The sequence below is a fragment of the Bubalus bubalis genome, chromosome 11 (genome assembly GCF_019923935.1).
Source record: "Bubalus bubalis isolate 160015118507 breed Murrah chromosome 11, NDDB_SH_1, whole genome shotgun sequence".
Lineage (NCBI taxonomy): Eukaryota > Metazoa > Chordata > Mammalia > Artiodactyla > Bovidae > Bubalus > Bubalus bubalis.
The window spans coordinates 57,049,567-57,069,827 of NC_059167.1; the positions used below are offsets into that span (position 1 = coordinate 57,049,567).

The following is a 20,261-nucleotide window of genomic DNA, read 5'->3' on the forward strand; positions in this document are numbered from 1 at the left end:
AATTCTTCCCCAGAATATACCCAGAATTCTGACGAAAGCTATCTGGGGTATCCTAGCCCCAAGAGAAAGTTATAACATAAGGGTATAGCCTAGAAGGGGAAGAAAGGAGGCCCTTTCTGCCTAGGTGAATACAACATTCTGTCCAGAAATGAAAGAAGTCAAGTGGAGAGAAAACTGGAAATCCAGCAATAAAATAAGTTTATTGTATTTTATATCTACTTTAAGGTAGGCCTTCATGGGGGGAAAAGTCAGTCTATTTAACATAAATAGTGTAAAAGCTGCCTATAGTAGTCAGAGAAAAACACGGGCTTTGCCAACAGACTAGGGGTTGGTAAGAATTGGTTAACACAGTGCCTGGCCCATCCGTGCTTAATTAGGAGTGCACGTTATACTTTCAGTTCTTTTGACAAATAGGTGTGTAACTTTGGATAACCGCCACAGTTTTTTCATCCTTAAGATAACAGTAAACAGTATCTTCTTTACAGATTAACAAGATAATTGAATGAGACACTGCTTATAAAAAGCAGCTGGTAGGTAGCAGGCACTCAACGAGGGTTAGAGCTCTTCTTCCCTTATGCCAGGTACTGGGAAGCAGTAAGTAAAAATTCAAAAAATGAATGCAATAGTATACTATACGTTAATTAAATGAATATTAAAGCCCATTACATAGGTAGTACGTATATTTAGTATGAAGATTTCCTAAGCTTATAGAGCCAATTTAAACTCACAACCAAATATGCATACAAACATTTCCAACGTGCTGAAAGACAACGAAGCTAAACAGATACAGAGAAAAGCAATTTTCTTTCTTTGGGCATTCTCTTCCCGCTAAGGAGCAATACTGCAGGATAAGGTTTAGAGGGTAAGGTGGGGAAAAGGCCTCTGACTCAGGGTATTTAGCATTTTGGTTAAAAAGGAAATACACTAGGGGTAAGCATGCAATCATATAAGATGACTGTGTAATAATTAACATCTTTTCTTTATGACAAAGGCAATGGAAAATAAATGGGACTGTAAAATGAAGAATTAAGTAACTCCTCACAGAAATATTAACATGTGACCAAGAACAGATACATTACTTTAGGTCATCAAATGGGATTACATATTTGAAAATGGTGTAAATTTAGAGAACGTTACCAGAAGTATTAAGAATTACAAAATAAAATGAGAAACACAGATATGCAAGTGCATGTTTAAATATTCAATAAGAAACCACAAGAGGCCTAAATGCCTTTCACTGCTGTTACCTCAAATCTTTCTTACTCAGATCACTGCATCTCTGGCTCTACGTCTCTACTTTAGATAAAAGATCATAGGGCCTTTCCAAAGCACCACATGCTTTCCTGTCTACATTTTATTTAACATTAAGAAATTCAAATTTTCATAGATATAATCTAGAGTCTCCAAGTACTTACTTACAATAAATTATTTGTAAAAAAAAAAAAAGACCCAATATTTACTATTCAGTTCACAAGCATAAAACATAAGCCAGGTGAAAATTTAAATGCCCTGGTTTAAAAGTAAATTCAACATAATTGTTTTTTACGAAACATTCCTGTCAATCCAAGAGCTCTTCACTTTTGGCAGGGGATAAGACATGACATATACACACATAATTTATAAATCATATTTTTATAAACTAAATAAATTTGTTAAATGATATATGATATCTGGTGATAAAGGACACCAAAAAGGTTGATCAATGTCACCCAAATGAAATTAAGTCAATTTATGAATGGTTTAATCTTTATATTCCAAATATGTATTATTTCAAACTTTTATTCTGTTTTCAAAAAGCATTAAATTTCAATTTCAGAAATTCCTGAAATTGATCATATTGCACTGCATTTTACTGTTTATTCTTCAATATGGTATCCAAAGTTAGCTCCTTTATGATAATCAAGTAATTAAATTCCTTCATGAACAAGATATTCATTACAAATCTAGGACGCTCAGTTCATCACTTCCCTCCATTCAGGTCTCTGCTCAAATGTCACAATTCAGAGACTTTCTTGACCACATTAACTAAAATACCACAACTATCTCCCTCCCCAATCTCTGCTTGAGTCCATCATTCTGCATTCCCTTTCCCTCCCTTATTTTAATTCTTAGAACTTCACACTACCTGAAATTTATATGCACTGTCTGATTCCCCCACTAGGCTGTGAGATCCAAGAAACTACATTTTTCTCTGCTGTATCCCTAGGGCCTAGAATAATACTTAGCATATAACAAATATTTAATAAAAATTGAGAAGCCTGAAATTAGCAATTTCTTTGTCAAAAGATCTCCATACTCACCAGCCAAGGCCCCTCATTTTACATTTGAGTTTGCTAAAACAGAGCGAAGTTAGATGAATTTCTCAAGTTCGTACAAGAAGCCATAAAACTTAAACTACAATCCTGACTCCTGATTCAGAAATCTTAACATAATACCAACTAGTTTGTCCTTAAATTACGTATTCACATCAACAGATATAAAAGTTTCTTCACTCCAAGTATGTAAAATATTTAACTAACTTAATATCGCCAGTAGAATTCTCAAATCATTCACTGTTACCACCAATTCATTAAAAGCTGAGTTGACCTTTTCCAAAATTGTTAGATAAGAATTTTAAAGCTGAGATTTATTATACATACCAAAGAACGCCTCATCTGCATTAATATAGTCATAAAGCAGTCAAAGCTGATCATTCCTTCTTGGCTTGACAGTAGTTTGCTTTTCTCCATGGAATTTACAACTGCTGAAGCCCCCAATGCCATTTCTATCCATTCAAGGAGATACCGCAAAGAACCTCGCTGAGCTGCTAAACCAAGCAGCAACTCAGAAGCTAATCTACGACCTAAAGTGTCTGCTCCAGAATTGGGAATAGTTACTCCTTTAAGAAAGGTTGTTACTTGTGATAAGCAATCCAAGCCCATAGGTGGAATCTTGCTTTCATTTGCTAAAGATAATGGTGGCAAAGAGCTCACAACTTCAATTGCAGTATGAATAACGTCATTGCAAAGACTGAGACCAGGTCCCAACACAGGCATCATCCAACTTTGTCTCAGAAGTGCAAATAATAAACTTAGACCAGTTCGAACACCCATTTCTATAAGTGCATCAGTGCTTGACCGAGGACGTTCACTAACAGAATGGACATCTGCTGAACCAGAGCTGCTCTCCGGAGAATGCTGCTGCTGTTTCACTTTGCCTTTGTCGTGGTATTTATTAGAAAGTGCATAGAAGACACGCTGGAGTACAAGCAATCGTTTTCGAAGTGCCCCAGCAAATGGGGAATCTGAACATACCATCTTTGCAAGTGCTAGCTGACTGCTAAGAAGGGCATCCAAATAGTGGTCCTGTTCATCGCTTGAAAGAGACTCACGTTCAAAGTCTGGCAGCTGTGGTCCTTTGAGGCACAAAACTTGTTGAGGCAAAGGTACTACTTCCTTATTGCTGACCAGTTTAGAATATAAAACAGCAACCCCCTCTCTTGTAGCAATAGATTCACTGTCCTCTGTAATCCAGGAGCTGTTGAGGTGTTCAAGCCATTTCAGTTTCACTGGTGGAACCATAGTTGCCATATTGATTTACTCTTCAGCCATTAGTTCTATAAAGAGAGAAGAAAAAGCAATCAAAAACCTATGAAGATACTTCAGAAAATGTTTCTTAACTTCCATCACATATTACAATTAGTAATCTCAAACTGATGAAGCACAAAGTCTGGACTTTAGTTAACAATTATGTACCAATGTTAGTATTTTAGCTTCAAAAAATGTACCATGGTTATTTAAGATGGCAATATTAGGGAGAAACGGGTGAAGGGCATATGAGAACGCTGCACTATCCCTGCAAATTTAATGTAAATCTAAAATTATCACAAAATAAAAGGTTTATTTTAAAAATCAGTGATTTATGTACCTTTTCTCTTTGGATTCTGGTCCCACTATCATTGTAACAGTGGGTTCTACATGAAGATGGATCCCAGATTTATATCTCCTGGCCTCTCCTCTGAATTCCAAACTTATAAATGTAATCGTTCACTTGACCTCTCCATAAATAGACACCTAATAGGCATTTCAAATTAAATTCAAAACTGAATTCCCAATCCAACATTTTCCCCACACCCACCCAAACCTATTCCTCTTGTGGAATTCCTCATTTCAATAAATGGCAACTCTATCCTTCCATTTCCTCTGGCTAAAAAACTTTGGGAGCCATCATTGATTGCTCCCTCTCTTATACTTATACTCCAAATTCAATTAGTCAATTCTACTCTCAAAATACAGAAGAATCCAAATAGTTCTCACACACTTCCATTGCTAAAACCCCAGTCTAAGCCATCTCTTGGATCACCGAAGAAGCCTTCTTACTGGTCTCCCTGACTGTACTGAGGAACCACAGTGACGCCAAAACTGTGGCATCAGCAAGAATGTTTTTTTATATATTTTGTTTACTGCTGTATTCTAGCATACAGTAAGTGCTCTCAGTAAGTATTTGTTGACAAATAACACTTAAAAACTAAGTTTGCTGGGATAAAATATTCACAAGACATATATCCTGCAAAGGACTATCCAAGATACAATTAAGGACTCCTACTGAGCACCGAAAAATTGATGCTTTTGAAGTGTGGTGTTGGAGAAGACTCTTGAGAGTCCCTTGGACTGCAAGGAGATCCAACCAGTTCATCCTAAAGGAGATCAGTCCTGGGTGTTCATTGGAAGGACTGATGCTAAAGCTGAAACTCCAGTACTTTGGCCACCTCATGCGAAGAACTGACTCCTTAGAAAAGACCCTGATGCTGGGAGGGATTGGGGGCAGGAGGAGAAGGGGACCACAGAGGATGAGATGGCTGGATGGCATCACCGACTCAATGGATGTGAGTTTGAGTGAACTCCGGGAGTTGGTGATGGACAGGGAGGCCTGGCGTGGTGCGATTCATGGGGTCGCAAAGAGTCGGACATGACCGAGCGACTGAACGGAACTGAACAACTCAATAATAAAAAGACAACCTAATTTTTAAAATCGTCAAAAAGGATGTGAACAAAACTTCACCAAAGATATGTGAATGGCCAAAATGCGCAAGTGCTCAACATCATTATTCATCAGAAAGATGCCAATTAACAACACAGAGATATTAATACACACCCATAAGGATTAAAATTAATAAGGCTGACAAGATCAAAGGTTAGCACGGATACAGAGCAATCAGAACTCTCACAAACCATTTGTGGAAATGTAAAATCTGAACAGCCACCTTAGAAAGATGTCTAGTAATTTCTTATAAAACTAATCATGCATAAGTGTGTACTAAGTTGCTTTAGTCATATCTCTTTGCAACCCCACGGACTGTAGCCTACCAGGCTCCTCTGTCCATGGAATTCTCCAGGCAAGAATACTGGAGTGGGTTGCCATGCTCTCCTCCATGGGATCTTCCAACCCAGGGATCAAACCCGAGTTTCATAAGTCTCCTGCATTGGGAGGCAGATTGTTTACCATTAGCGCCACCTGGGAAGCCTCCAAAACTAAACATGTATTAGTTTGTTGATGACCCAACAATTTCTCTCCTACAAATTGACCCAGAAAAAAACACAACCATAAGAAGATTCAATGCTAAATGACAGCTGCCTCTAGAAGGTGAGGGCATGAATAGACTGGGAAGGGCATGAGGTAACTTCCTAAGGTGAGGGCAATATTGGATTACAAAGCTCTACGCATTTGTAAAAACACAGTGAATATATATTTAAGATTTTACATTTCACTGCATGTAAATTTTACCTTAATAAATACTGAACTCCACTTGATATACATATATAAGCATAAATATATAATAGAGTTGATATATATATATTATAAAAGCATATATTTGGAGGAAATACACTGATGTGAGTAATCTTGAAATACATCAGATAATAAGATACATTGGTGGGTATGTGTAAACATATATACACATACACACATATATATGGATAAGCTATATGATAAAACAAGTATAATAAAGTATTAATGGAAGAACCTCAGTGTTGAGTATATATGCCTATTCATTTTTAAGTCTTTCAACTTTGCTGTATGTTTGAAAATTTTCATCATAAAACATTGCAGGGGAGTTGAGACTAACTCCTGCCTTTCAAGCAAGTCCCCAGGATGGTAGTCATGACAGTTAGTGGTAGAGAAAGATCCTCATATAGTGAAGGGCATTTTATTTTCAAGATATAGATAGACCTTAAAGAAAGAGCTCCAGTGACAGATAAGCCAGGCTAATTAAAGGAGTTTCCTGTTTCTAAATACATCCTGTCAAATTCTAAATATAAAATCTAATGGTACTTCCCTTTTCAAGCTTATAATTACTATGCTTTATCTTCACTAGATACTTGGAAAGTATATACTTGAGAGGGAAAATAAAACCATAAGCCTCCTTCCACTTTATTCAGCAAAGTATTTACCTCAACATTGTGCAGAGGATATAAAAGTACCTTATTTACCTCCATCCCTGTGAGCCACAGGTAATTTTGCTCTTTTTAATTTTGCTAGTTTGATTGCTATAAAGCACTATGTCGCTGCTCTAATTTGAATCTCCCTGATTACTAACATCTGAACATCGCATGTGTATTTGTCATTTGGATATACTTTTCTGGGAAATGCTTATTCGTGTCCTTCTAGTCACATATTTTTCTACTGGGTTATTTTTCCTGTCAATTTGTAAAAAGTTTTTGTATTTTATCATTGTTCTCAACAGTGCAAATATTTCTTCTAAATCCACCTTTTGCATACACACACATCTTTTCTTTTATAGCTCCTGCTTTCCATTTTTGGTTAAAGGAGCACCCCAACATCACCATGCTCTTACACGTGACTCCTAGATTATCCAGATATTCACCTGGATTTTCTTGAGGTATATTTTTATGTTTTTACACATGAGTCTTTATATGAATTTTACATTCATCTAGAAGGAAATGGCCAGAGAAGGCAATGGCACCCCACTCCAGTACTCTCGCCTGGAAAATCTCATGGGCGGAGGAGACTGGGCTGCAGTCCATGGGGTCGCTAGGAGTCGGACACGACTGAGCAACTTCACTTTCACTTTTCACTTTCATGCATTGGAGAAGGAAATGGCAACCCACTCCAGTCTTCTTGCCTGAAGAATCCCAGGGACGGGGGAGCCTGATGGGCTGCCGTCTCTGGGGTCGCACAGAGTTGGACACGACTGAAGTGACTTAGCAGCAGCAGCAGCAGTAGCATTTTTAATAAGCTCTGTAGGGTGTAAAATTGGATTCCAATTTTACTGTTTCCATGTAGATGGCTAATTATGCCACTACCATTTATTAAGTAATCCTGGACTTCCAAGACAGCTGAGGACAGTGGCAGTTACATAATTATCTCCCCAAATTTCCTCCCAAACAGTAAGGAAAAATTAAATTCTACACAAAACTACACCTACAGCATAATTTGAAGATATATTATGACAAAATTGCAAATTAGCTGTAAAAAAAAGAAACAGCATCAATCCCAGTGCACATACTCTCACCTCAAACAGCCACAAGGCTTTGGGCAAGCAAAAGCAGACTAAGAAAATTTGTAGGAAACCGAGAAGAGGAAGGATACTGAAGGAGCCTAAAGATGATCTGGAATGATGCCAGAAAGATTAGATCCACACTAAATCTGAAAATACAGAACAAGTGTCCAGAACACAAACTACAAGAAAGAGATTTCAAAGTAGATTTAAAGGGTCAGGAATGATTTAAAGGAGCAGGTACAATTTTAATTGACAGGTATGATTTATGTGAGTCATCCTTGAAATGCAGAGAGGAGAAAAAAGACAAAAAAGAAGAGAGAAGAATTCTTTGGCAACTGGATGGTAAAAGGTAAAAGAAAAAAAGTAGGAGTGAATATTTAGGGTTCTGCAAGACAAAAGAGAACCATAAAACTGGAGATATAACAAAGCTTCCTCTCAAGCAAAAGAAACAAATGACATACACACACCAAAAAATTCTTCAAAGTACTTGGACTTTGCTATATAGACAGAAGAGGGTTCCATTCAGCAATAGAGTTGCAGACATAGAGAACAGACTCGTGGTGTACACAGTGGGAGAAGGAGATGGTGGGATAAATTGAGAGTGGCACTGAGACATAAACATTACCATATGTAAAAAACAGATAAGCTAGTGGAGCTCAATCCTGTGCTCTGTGACAACTTAGAGGGGTAGGATGGGACAGAGGGTAGGAGGGAGGTACATATGTATACTTATGTATAACAGGGAGGGGACATACGTATACTTATGGCTAATTAATGTTGTATGGCAGAAGCTAACACAACATTGCAAAGCAATTATTATCTAATTAAAAATTTAAAAAGAGGGTGCCATTAAATTAGGAATATTATTTTCTTAAAAGCTCAATACAGTAAAAATGAACAAGAAAAAAGACCACAAAGAACTACTACAGAAAATCAGGAAAGTTCACAAACATCAACTAACGGAAATCTTCCTGATAAAAAGAAAGCATAAAAAAATAAAAGTTAACAATTCAAACAAAACTAAACACATTTAAACATTTGAGGATATAAAAAATCTTGATTCAGAAATTAGAAAAATAAAATCAGAAAAAGACCACATAAATAAATAAAAGTTTTTGAAAAGGTAAGGGACAGGGAGAGAAGAAGGCTGAGTGCCGAAGAACTGATGGTTTCAAGCTGCAGTGCTGGAGAAGACTCTCGAGAGTCCTTGGACAGCAAGGAGATCAAACCTGTCAATCCTAAAAGAAATCAACCCTGAATATTCATTGGAAGGACTGATGCTGAAGCGCCAATACCTTGGCCACTTGATATGAGTGAGCTGACTCATTCGAAAAGACACTAAAGCTGGGAAAGATTGAAGGCAGGAGGAGAAGGGGACAACAGAGAATTAGATGGTTGGATGGCATCACCGACTCAATGGACATGAGTTTGACTGAACTCCGGGAGATGATGAAGGGCAGGGAAGCCTAGTGTGCTGCAGTTTATGGTGTCGCAAAGAGTTGGACACAACTTAGCGACTAAACAACAAGAAGGAAATGGAAGAAAAAGACAAAATTCTTGGAAATGAAGAAAGAATTATAAAGTGTCCAAGGAAGAGCAGACGCAAATAATAAGTTAGCAAAGGCAAGGACAACTAAGGGGTGTGGGTGGGGGAAACAACTATGAGAATTAAAATATCTCTCTCTCTCTTCTCTCTCTCTCTCTCTCTCTCACACACACACACACACACACACACACACACACAAATTAGTGAAAGCAGTGGAAACAGAAGAGAAGCAAATAAGGGCAAGTGTTTGTACTACTGGACTACCTAAAAAAATTAAAACAAAACAAACAAACAAATCTGATTTTAAAGCTACCAGCCAAGAAAACTTGCCAGAAATAGAAAAATATCTGAATCAATACAATAAAGGCTCACGGATACTTAGGAAATTAACCAAGAACAATCAACACTAATACTTTGGCCTTGTAAAATTGAAAGATGTAGGTAAAATCCTCAAGACCTCCAGGCAAAAATATCAAATTAAAACTTAAAAAGGTAAAAGAATCAGACTGGCATTGGACATTTTTAAACCAATCAAATACACAGCATTTCAACAGCTTTTATAAAGCAAAACCATGGGGGTTGCAAGGAAACAGAAACACAAATAATGGGAGATTTGAATATATCAATACCATTCCCTGTACAAGATGGATCAAGTGGACAAAATTATGTAAGGAAATAGAAAACCTAAACCAACAAAATAATTTACTCTTTTTCCATTAACAGGATCTATTTTTGAATTCTCTATTTTGGTCTACTTGCCAGTCTTACGCCAACAGTGACTTGATTACAATGGCTTTATTAATGTTCTGATGGGGTAAAGCATGTCCCTAACCGCTAAGATTATTGTATTCAATTACATGCTACCCCCATGGCTGATTCATATTAATGTATGGCAGAAACCACTACAATATTGTAAAGTAATTAGCCTCCAACTAAAATAAATAAATTTAATTTTTAAAAAAAGGAAAAAAAAAAAGAAATGAAACATCACTCTAAAAAAAAAAAATTACATGCTACCTCTCTCAACAGAGCACATTTTAATTTGAACTTCATTAAATACATATATTTTCATAAAAGAGACATTTTCATGATAATTTGTTCACCCAAGAACATAATATGCCTTTCTATTTGACCCAACCTTATTTTACATTTTCTCCATATAGGTCCTATGCCTTTCTTAATAAAGTGTTTCTTAAGTATTTTTGGTTTTGTGCTAGTATGAATGGAATTTTCCAATTTCCTTTTCTGGATAATTACTGCTATCCAGCGATATTCTTATACTTTTCCAAATTATGCAAGGACAGAGATGAATCAAAGAAATGCAAAATATATAACAAAGGGACAAAAAAATGAAGAAAATAAAGAAGTATTAAAAGATAAAACAGAAAAAAGGTCTGCAATAAGACTAAGCGTATCTGCTACATCACTACCAGCAAAACCCATCTATTTAAACCAAAGACACGGAACTTTTCAACATGGCAGAGGAGTAAGATGGAAAGACCATGCTCCTCCCCAGAAACACATCAAATTTACATCTGCATGTGAAACAATTCCTACAGAATGCTGGCAGCAGACCGTTGGCTTCCAAAAAGGCAAGCCAATCTCCTCAGAATGAAGCAGGGCAAAAAACAAAGATAAAAAAGAGACAAAGGATTTTGGGACAGGGACCTGCACCCCAGGGACGGAGTTGTGAAGGAGAAAAAGTCTCCACACTCTCAGGAACCCTCTCATGGGTGGGGGGAAGGGAGGAGCTTCAGAATCTCAGAGGGGAGCACAGCAACAACTGCTTGGGAGGCAAAATGGAAAGAATTCCTCACAGAGATCGATGTGAAACAGTACTTCCCAGCATGCCCACCGAAGTGAATGGGGACCAGGTGCTGAGGTTCAGGCTTCAGGGGTCAGACCTCAGGGAGAGGATCGGGGTTGACTGCCATGAACATATGTGCTAATACAACACAGCTGAGGGAGTCCAGGGAAAAGCCCTGTGCCTCCCAGGGGCAAGAGATCATTGTCGCAGAGACCCTCGGACTCCGTGAGCTTACAGACCACAGTAACCCACCTTAGTGAATGCCACAAGTGGAATAAGTAGCGGCTGTGAACCACACAACCCCAGAGGTAGATACAGTTACTTCCCAGGTGGTGCAGTAGTAAAGAATCCACCTGCCAATGAAGCAGGCACAAGAGAGGCAGGTTCAGTCTCTGGGTGAAGATCACCTACAGTAGGATATGGCAACCCGCTCCAGTATTCTTGCCTGGAAATTCCATGGACAGAGGAGCCTGACAGGGTACAGTCCACGGGGTCACAAAGAGTCAGACATGACTGAACAACTGAGTGCACACACACGCACAGGTATATATGCCCAGCCACCACCAAAGGTGGTTACGAGTGCCAAAGGCAGAACTAGACACAACTGCAATGTATGATCCCAGAGGGGGCAATCCAAGCCGACTGGTCACCACCAAAGCCAGGGCAAGTGCCTGAGCCAGGGGACAAAATACCGTCCACTGCGGTCCAGACCGCAAAGATAGCATCTGCCACTAAGCTGTGAAAAAATACAGGTTACTTACTGCCCACACCACTGCAGGAACCTATACAGCTTAGCTCTGTGGAGGGACACATGACTCGGAGGGCCAATTCCCATGGGAGAGCACACAGAACCGCCTCAGACTGTACCAACTCCCCACAGGCCTCGGCTGCAGAGATAAACCCACGCACCCATGGGCACCTTATCTTTGACAAAGGAGGCAAGAATATACAATGGAGAAAAGACAGCCTCTTCAATAAGTGGTGCTGGGAAACTGGACAGCTATGTGTAAAAGAATTGAACTAGAACACTTCCTACCACTATACACAAAAAAATGAACTCAGAATGGATTAAACACTTAAATGTAAGGCCACAAACTATAAAGCTCTTAAAGGAAAACATAGGCAGTACAGTCTGTGACATAAATCGCAGCAAGATCCTCTTTGATTCACCTCCTAGAATAATGGAAGTAAAAACAAAAATAAATAAATGGAACCTAATTAAACTTAAAAGTTTTTCAGAGCAAAGGAAACAATAAACAAGATTAAAAAACAACCCTCAGGAGAAAATAATTGCAATAGAAACAACTGACAAAGAATTAACCTCTAAAAAAATATATATATATAAGCAGTTCATACAGCTCATATTAGAAAAACAAACATTCCAATCAAAAAAGGGGCAGAAGACCTAACGGACATTTCTCCAAAGAAGACATACAGATGGCCAACAAACATGTGAAAAGATGCTCAAAATTGCCCATTATTAAAGAAATGCAAATCAAAACTACAATGAGGTATCACCTCACACCAGTCAGAATAGCCATCATCAAAAAATCTATAAACAATAAATGCTGGAGAGGATGTGAAGAAAAGGAAACCCTCCTACACTGTTGGTAGGTGATGCACCCATTATGGACAACAGTATGGAAATTCTTCAAAACACTAGAAATAAATCTACCATATGACCCAGCAATCCCACTACTGGGCATATACCCTGAGAAAGCCACAATTCTAAAGGACACATGTATCCCAATGTTCACTGCAGCACTATTTACAACAGCCAAGAAATGGAAGCAACCTACATGACCAGATGGCTACAGATGAATGGATAAAGATGTGGTACATAATACAGTGGAATACTACTCAGCCATAAAAAAGAAGGAATTTGAGTCAGTTCCATTAGCTGGATGAACCAAGAGCTGGTTATACAGAGTGAAGTAAGTCAAAGAGAAAAACAAATATTGTATGTTAATGCATACATATGGAATCTAGGAAAATGGTGCTGGCGAACCTACCTGCACGGCTAGAATGGAGAAGCAGATGCAGAGAAGAGTCTTGTGGACACAGTGGGGGGAGGAGAGAATGGGACAAATGGAGAAAGTAGCATCGACATATACACACTATCATGTGTAAAATACGTAGCTAGTGATAAGCTGCTATATAAGACAGGGAGCCCAGCCATCAGGCAATCTATGATGACCTAGGGGAGTGAGGTTGGGGGAGGGAAGGGGAGGGATAGGGAGGCTCAAGAGGGAAAGGATATATGTATGGCTGATTCACGTTGTTGTACAGCAGAAACCAACACAACATTGTACAATTTTCCTCCAATTAAAAATAAATTTAAAAAGTACTTTAAAAAGACAAAGACTGATACCAAAAAAAAATCTATATGCTATCTAAACAAAATATAGACACATTATTTTTAATCTGTTATAAATTAAGTATATATAACAATAAGATCTAATAAGTAAAACTTATTTAAAATATATATGCTATCCATAAGAGAGAGATGTAAAACAAAACAATGTGGAAAGCTTAAAGATAAAATGTAAGGTAATAATTTAGCAAGCAAATTCAACACCCCCTCCCACCCCGCCAAGAAAGTATTACCTATTTAATAGTAAGTAACAATTGGGACAAAAAGTTTCTTGGTAATAAACAGTATAATCACTATCAAGATACAACTGTTGCAAACCTTTATGTATGAGCACAGTAATGAAATACATGAAGCAGAAATGAAAGAAATACAGAGTGGCAACCATAGTAACTGTCAGACTTAATTCCTTGACAAATACAACAGTACGTAAACCTCTGTTATGAATCTACTGTCAGACCATGAATCCCGCTGAGAAAGTGATGAAAGCTGAGGTCTATACCAAGAAAACTAAAAACATACATTCACAAGAAAACTTGTATGGAAAATTCACAACATATTTACTCATAATAGTCAAAAAGTGGAAACTCAAGTGCCATCAACAGATGAATGAGTAAACAAAATGTATTATCTATGCAATGCAATGGAATATTAGCCACCCATACAAAGGAATGAGGTAATGATACCTACTGCAACATGACTGAGCCTTGTTAACATTACGCTAAGTGAAAGCTAGACATTAAAAAGTCACATATTGTATGATTCTTTTTACATGAGATGTCCAAGAACTGGAAAATGCACAGAGAGAAAAAGAAAGTCATTTCTTGCCAGAAGCTAGTGGGAGGAGAGAATAAGGAGAAACTGCGTAATGGGTAAGAAGTTTTACTATGGAATAATGAAAATGTTTTGGAACTAGACAGAGATGGTGGTAGCACAACGTGGTGAAGTACAGCTGAATTATTCACTTTAAAATGGTTAATTGTGTGTTATATGAATTACAAGTCAATAAACTATTGGGGAAAAAGAAAACAAAACAGTATGGCAGGAACTGCTTACCCAAAATGAATGTAGGATACATTATCAAAAGAAGGCAGAAGGGCGCCTTATCAGGTACTGTTGACTAGCCAGTATGCCACTGAATATCAGGGAGCAGATTCCTGGATCCATGTCACACCTACAAGTGGCACCAAACCCCAACCGGACCTGCATAACATCTGCCAACCTGAAAGTAAAGCTCAGAATCTGAAGGAGATGGCGTCTGAGGCTGGCTGTCTATGGGATTCTCCAGGCAAGAACATTGGAGTGGGCTGCCATTCCCTTTTCCAGGGGATCTTCCCGACCCAGAGATCAAACCTGGTCTCCTGTATTGCAGGCAGATTCTTTACCATCTGAGCTACCAGGGAAGCCCCAAAGAAAACTCAGTCTATCTAAAATTACAAAGATTCGCTGGTTCACCTTATAAGTCATTTCACAGAGGTTCCATATGCTGCTGCCAGTTTAGACTGTTTCATGAGCCCATTTTAGAGTCAGAGTGTCAAGCCTGCCTAAACTTATTCCTTGCTTCAATCTGACCCAGCCCTGGGAGGGAAAAACGAGATATTTTGAATACTTGCAAGAAAGGTCCTGTGGAGTTGCCAATCTAAGTCCAGTCATTTACAAACTTATTAACATATCTATGTACCCAGATAACCTCTCAGTGTGTAACAACATAATGTTTGAGCCTTGGTTGAGTAATGCTAACACCTCTGTGTCAATAAATGAATCCACAGATACTAACACTTCTGCAGGTGCCTTAAGTACACCCCTAGTTACACCTTCTTACATGGAAATTTGGGGACTGACCTCTATCCTTAGGGACTCTGTTGCCTTGATACCTGAGAATACAGGGACAGTGTGCCCGTGCTGTATTCACTGTCCTATTATTCCTACATAACCAAACAGAAGTCTCTCACTGGTTTGTCCCATAAAGCCTCTGTAATCACCTTAGACAAGAACCTCCAGGAGGCATAAATGATTCTGGCTTTGCCTCCATAAGGAGCACTTTCTTCCCATGGATCAGAGTGAGCACCAATGAACAAATACTCTGGAATCTCGCCCTGAAAGTAGAAGAGCTAGCTGACTTCACAAGCCAATACAGTTTCCCTCAACAATGGTTGCTTAACGCACTGTTCAAGTTTTAGATAACTGCTTGATTACTTACATGCTGAGTAAGGAGGTATCTGTACAATAGCAAACATCCCTTGTGGCACTTGGATAAATGCCTCTGGGGAAGTAGAACAATTACATAAAATTTAAAAGCAAGCACATTGGTTAGAGCCAATTTCACCTAATAACCTGATTATCTTTTGATTTACTGAGCTATCTTCAGGTCTGGGCTCCTGGTTTAGAACTACCTTGCAAACTGGGATTATTATGTTGTTTTTAATTCTTTTCTGTAGTGTGTCTCAAATACTGTGCTCTGGCACAAGTTATGTAAAGGAGGCAATGATTCAGAAGATGCTTGGAAGAAAGTTCTGATCTCCATTGATAGTAGTGGAGGTCAGTTATTGAGGGACTAGGCGCTTTGAAGACAAAGAAAACTATAGAATTTGAGGGATGAGAGAAAATGGAAGCTACTGGAACAATAAAATACTACAAATAATGGTAAGTACTTAAATTAACAAGGATAACTGTAAACAAGACTAAAAGTGGTGGGTGGGTGAGTGTGTGCTCAGTCATGTCCAACTTTTTGTAACCCTATGGACGGTAGCCCTGCCAGGCTCCTCTGTCCATTGGATTCTCCTGGCAAGAATACTGGAGTGGGTTGCCATTTCCTCCTCCAGGGCATCTTCCTGACCCAAGAACTGAACCAGTGTCTCCTGCATCTCCTGCACTGGCAGACAGACTCTTTACCACTGTGCCACTTGGTAAGCCCCATTAAAAATGCAGAGGTGCAAAAAGAAGTCAAATATCTTGTGAGCAGGTGTTAGGACCCAATCTGGCTCAAGATGCTGTGAAACCAAATGATGGGAAAACAAACCACATGATCATCTCAATAAATTCAGAAAAAGCATTTGATAAAATTCAACATCTCTTCATGTGAAAAACACCCAGCAAACTAAGAATAGAAGGAAACTATCTGAAAAAGGTAGGTAGGTAAAGGCCACATATAAAAACGCACTGTGAACATCATACTTCAATACTGAAAGCTTTTCCTCTAAGATCAGGAAGGAAGCAAGAATGTTCACTTTTGCTACTTCTATTCAACACAGTCTTAGAAGTCCTAGTCAGATTAATTAGGCAAGAAAAATAAATTAAAAGTATCCAAATTGGAAAGAAAGAAGCAAAATTATGTTACCAAATAATACCTTATACATAGAAAATCCTAGAGTCCACACACACACAGTTAGAACTAACAAATGAATTCAGCAAAGTAGCAGGACACAAAGTCAATACACACAAAAATCAATTGCATTTCTATAACTAACCACAATATGAAATTATGGAAATGATTCCATTTATAATAGCATCAAAAAGAATAAAATACTGAAGAATTAACTTAATCAGGGAATGAAAACACTTCAAATGTACATGGATTAGAAGACTTAATACTGTGAAGATGTCAATACTATGCAAAGTGATCTACAGATTTAATGCAACTCCTATAAAAATCCTAAGGACATTTTTTGGGCAAAAATAGACAAACTGAATACTAAAATTCATACAGAATCTCAAGGGCCGAAACAATCTTGACAAAGAACAAAGCTGTAGGACTTACACTTCCTGATTTTAAAGGCCGCTACAAAGGACAAAGAATAGAATAAAAGAGCCTCAAAGAGCCGAAAAAACAGACTAGAGATCAGAAATAAACCCTCACATACATGGTCAAATGATTTTTGACAAGGGTGCCAAGACATTCAATGGGAAAAGGACAATCTTTTCAACAAATGGTGCTCAGAAAATTGAGTATCCACACGCAAAGAATGAAACTGAACCCTTATCTCACACCATATATAAAAATTAACTCAAATGGATCAAAGACCTATTGTAAGACCTGCAACTCTTGGAAGAAAACATAGGGCAAAAGCTTCAGGACACTGCATTTAGCACTGAAGTCCTAGATACCACATCAAAGGCACAAGCAACAACAACAAAAAGACAAAGTTGACTTCATGAAAATTTTTAAATTTTGTTCATCAAAAGACAGTATCAATGGAGTAAAAAGGCAACCCACAGAATGGAAGAAAATATTTGCAAATCATGTATCTGGTAAGAGATTAAAAGCCAAGATATACAGAGATCTTCTTAAAAGCAATAACAAAACAAAATAAACCAACCCCAATTCAAAATGGGGAAAGGACTTGAATAGATCTCTCTTCAAAGAAGATACACAAGTGGCCAATCAGCACATGAAAAGGTCAATATCATTAATCATTAAAGTAGGGCAAATCAAAACTGTTAATACAATGAGCTACCACCTCACTGTGGAGAAACTGGCGCCCTTGTGCACTGTTGGTGTGAGTGGGAAACAGCGCTGTGCTTGTGCTCATGCTCAGTCTCTAAGCTGTGTCCAACCCTTTGCAACCCCATGGACTGCAGCCCACCAGGTTCCTCTGTCCATAGGATCTTCCAGGTAATAATACTGGAGTCATATCATTTAAAAGTGGATATTTAATTTCCAAATCCATGAGGTTTTAAAAATATCTTTAACATTAATTTCTCATTTTCATATTCTTTTCTGCAATCACCTCTGTGTTTTTTCAGTCTTGAACTTTATTGATGCTTTCAATGGCTGTCAAAGATCTCTCTTGGTAAATGTCACATTGCACTTCAAAATCTGTGATTTATTTTCAAATATCTTTTGATATTGATTTCTAACATAATTTCACAGTGATAAGAGAACAGACCCTATATGATTTCAATACTTTGAGACCAGGAAATTTTTGCACCTTGTTTCATGTCCCTAGATAAGCTGCAGTGTCTCCTGGTGTAGAGTCTATAGGAACTTGAATAGAATTTGTATCCTGCTATTATGTGAAAATTGTATACATCTTAATTATGTTGAATTGGTTCACAGTGCTTTTCAGGTCCTACATCTTTCTACTTTTATCTCTATTCATTTTATTAATTTTTGAGATTTGATATTGAAACTCCAACTAAAAATCTTAATCTACTGAAAAAATAATTGTAATATATAGTGGAACTATATGTAACTTTGTGCTGCATTTTCCAAGTCTCCTGTAAATGTGTTATCATACTTTCATAATTTAAAAAATAAAAAAAAATTATAGCCATCTTTAAAAAAAAAAAAAAAAAAGAATATGGAGTGGGTTGCCATTTCCTCCTCCAAGGGATCTTCCCAATCCAGGGAGTGAGCCCACATCTCCCTTGTCTCCTGCACTGGCAGGCAGATTCTTTACCACTGAGCCACCTGCAAAACCCAGAAAACTGCACAGCATTCCTCAAAAAATTACAAACAGAATTATCATATGATTCAGCAATTCCATTTCTGGGTTATACCCAAAAGAACTGAAACCAGGGTCTAGAACAGATACTGTAAACACATGTTCATAGCAGCACTACTCACAAAAGCTAAACGACAGAAGCAACCCAGTGCCCATCAACAGATGAATGGATAAACAAAACATGGTATTATCCATACAATAGGATATTATTCAGCCTTAAAAAGGAAAGAAATTCTAACACATACTACAACATGAATGAACCTTGAGGATGTTATGCTAAGTGAAATAATACAGTCACAAAATGACAAATACTGTATGATTCCATTCATATGAGGTACTTAGGAGTATACTGTCAAAATCATAGAGACAGAAAACAGAATTGTGGTTGTCAAGGGCTTGGAGGAAGAGGGATAAACAGTTATTGCTTAATGGGAATAGTTTTCAGTTTTCACAAAATAAAAATAGCTATGGAGATGGACAATGATGAGGGTCATCATCATTATAAATATATTTAATACCACTGAACTGTACACTTAAAAGTGGTTAAGATGGTAAATTTGATGTTTTATACATAAATATACATATATATATAAACAAATACATTTTTTTTTTTTAAAGTAGACGTTACATTGCATGGGGGAGGAGCAGAGGATGCTGTGAAACCAAGGCCTAGACCCGTGGCTCAGAAAAGTAAAAAGCCTGCTTTACTATAATTAAGAGAACACAAAAACCGGTCATCATTGGCCTGGAAGTAGGGCCTTAAGAGTAAAGCTATTCAAGACAGCAAAAGAGACACAGATGTATAGAACAGTCTTTAGGACTCTGTGGGAGAGGGTGGGATGATTTGGGAGAATGGCATTGAAACATGTATAATATCATATATGAAACAAATCGCCAGTCCAGGTTCGATGCATGATACTGGATGCTTGGGGCTGGTGCACTGGGACTACCCACAGGGATGGTACGGGGAGGGAGGAGGGAGGGGGGTTCAGGGTGGGGAACACCTGTATACCTGTGGCGGATTCATGGTGATGTATGGCAAAACCAATACAATATTGTAAAGTAATTAGCCTCTAATTAAAATAAATAAATTTATATTTTAAAAAAAAAAGAGTAAAGCTATGCAAGTAATGCAAAGAAGCAGGAGGTTCGAGGATGAACTGGCCACCCACAGAACCAGAATGTATCAACTGTAACTACTAATGCAGTACTAAAGTCAACAAAGTTTGCTGAGTTGAACAAAACTCACTAAAGAAATACATTCTGAATGCCCTACCCTTTCCACAACACCAACTCATGCTACTTAGCAGCTGCTTTGTTTCTCTATTGTAGGCAAGATTTACCCTTTTTCTTGAAAATCTTGGAATTTTCACATACCCTAGGGTGCATACTTTGGCACTTATGTATCACCTCCTAAAAGGCTCTCAAATCTATCCATGTATCTCCATGTTTACTGTCACAACCCTCATCCAAACTACATCTCTCTCTCATCTGGACCACCAACCCTTCTTTGCCTCCCTAGCCAGAGTAGTGCTTCAAAAAACAAACCTGATTGTGTCCCTCCTCTGCTTTAAAATCCTTTGGAATATGATATC

At 37.9% G+C, this 20,261-nt stretch overlaps 1 protein-coding gene across 18 annotated transcripts in view; it reads right to left on the reverse strand.

Moving 5' to 3' along the window:
- HERC1 (HECT and RLD domain containing E3 ubiquitin protein ligase family member 1) overlaps positions 1 to 20,261 on the reverse strand; it is a 237,851-nt gene that overhangs the window by 158,960 nt on the left and 58,630 nt on the right. For all 18 annotated transcript variants that reach the window (XM_044925089.2, XM_044925090.2, XM_044925098.2 and 15 more), the window contains exon 2: positions 2,640 to 3,595. In XM_044925089.2, coding sequence (XP_044781024.2) covers positions 2,640 to 3,569 — 930 coding nt within the window. In that variant the 5' untranslated portion in view covers positions 3,570 to 3,595. The remainder of the gene's footprint in view (positions 1 to 2,639; positions 3,596 to 20,261) is intronic.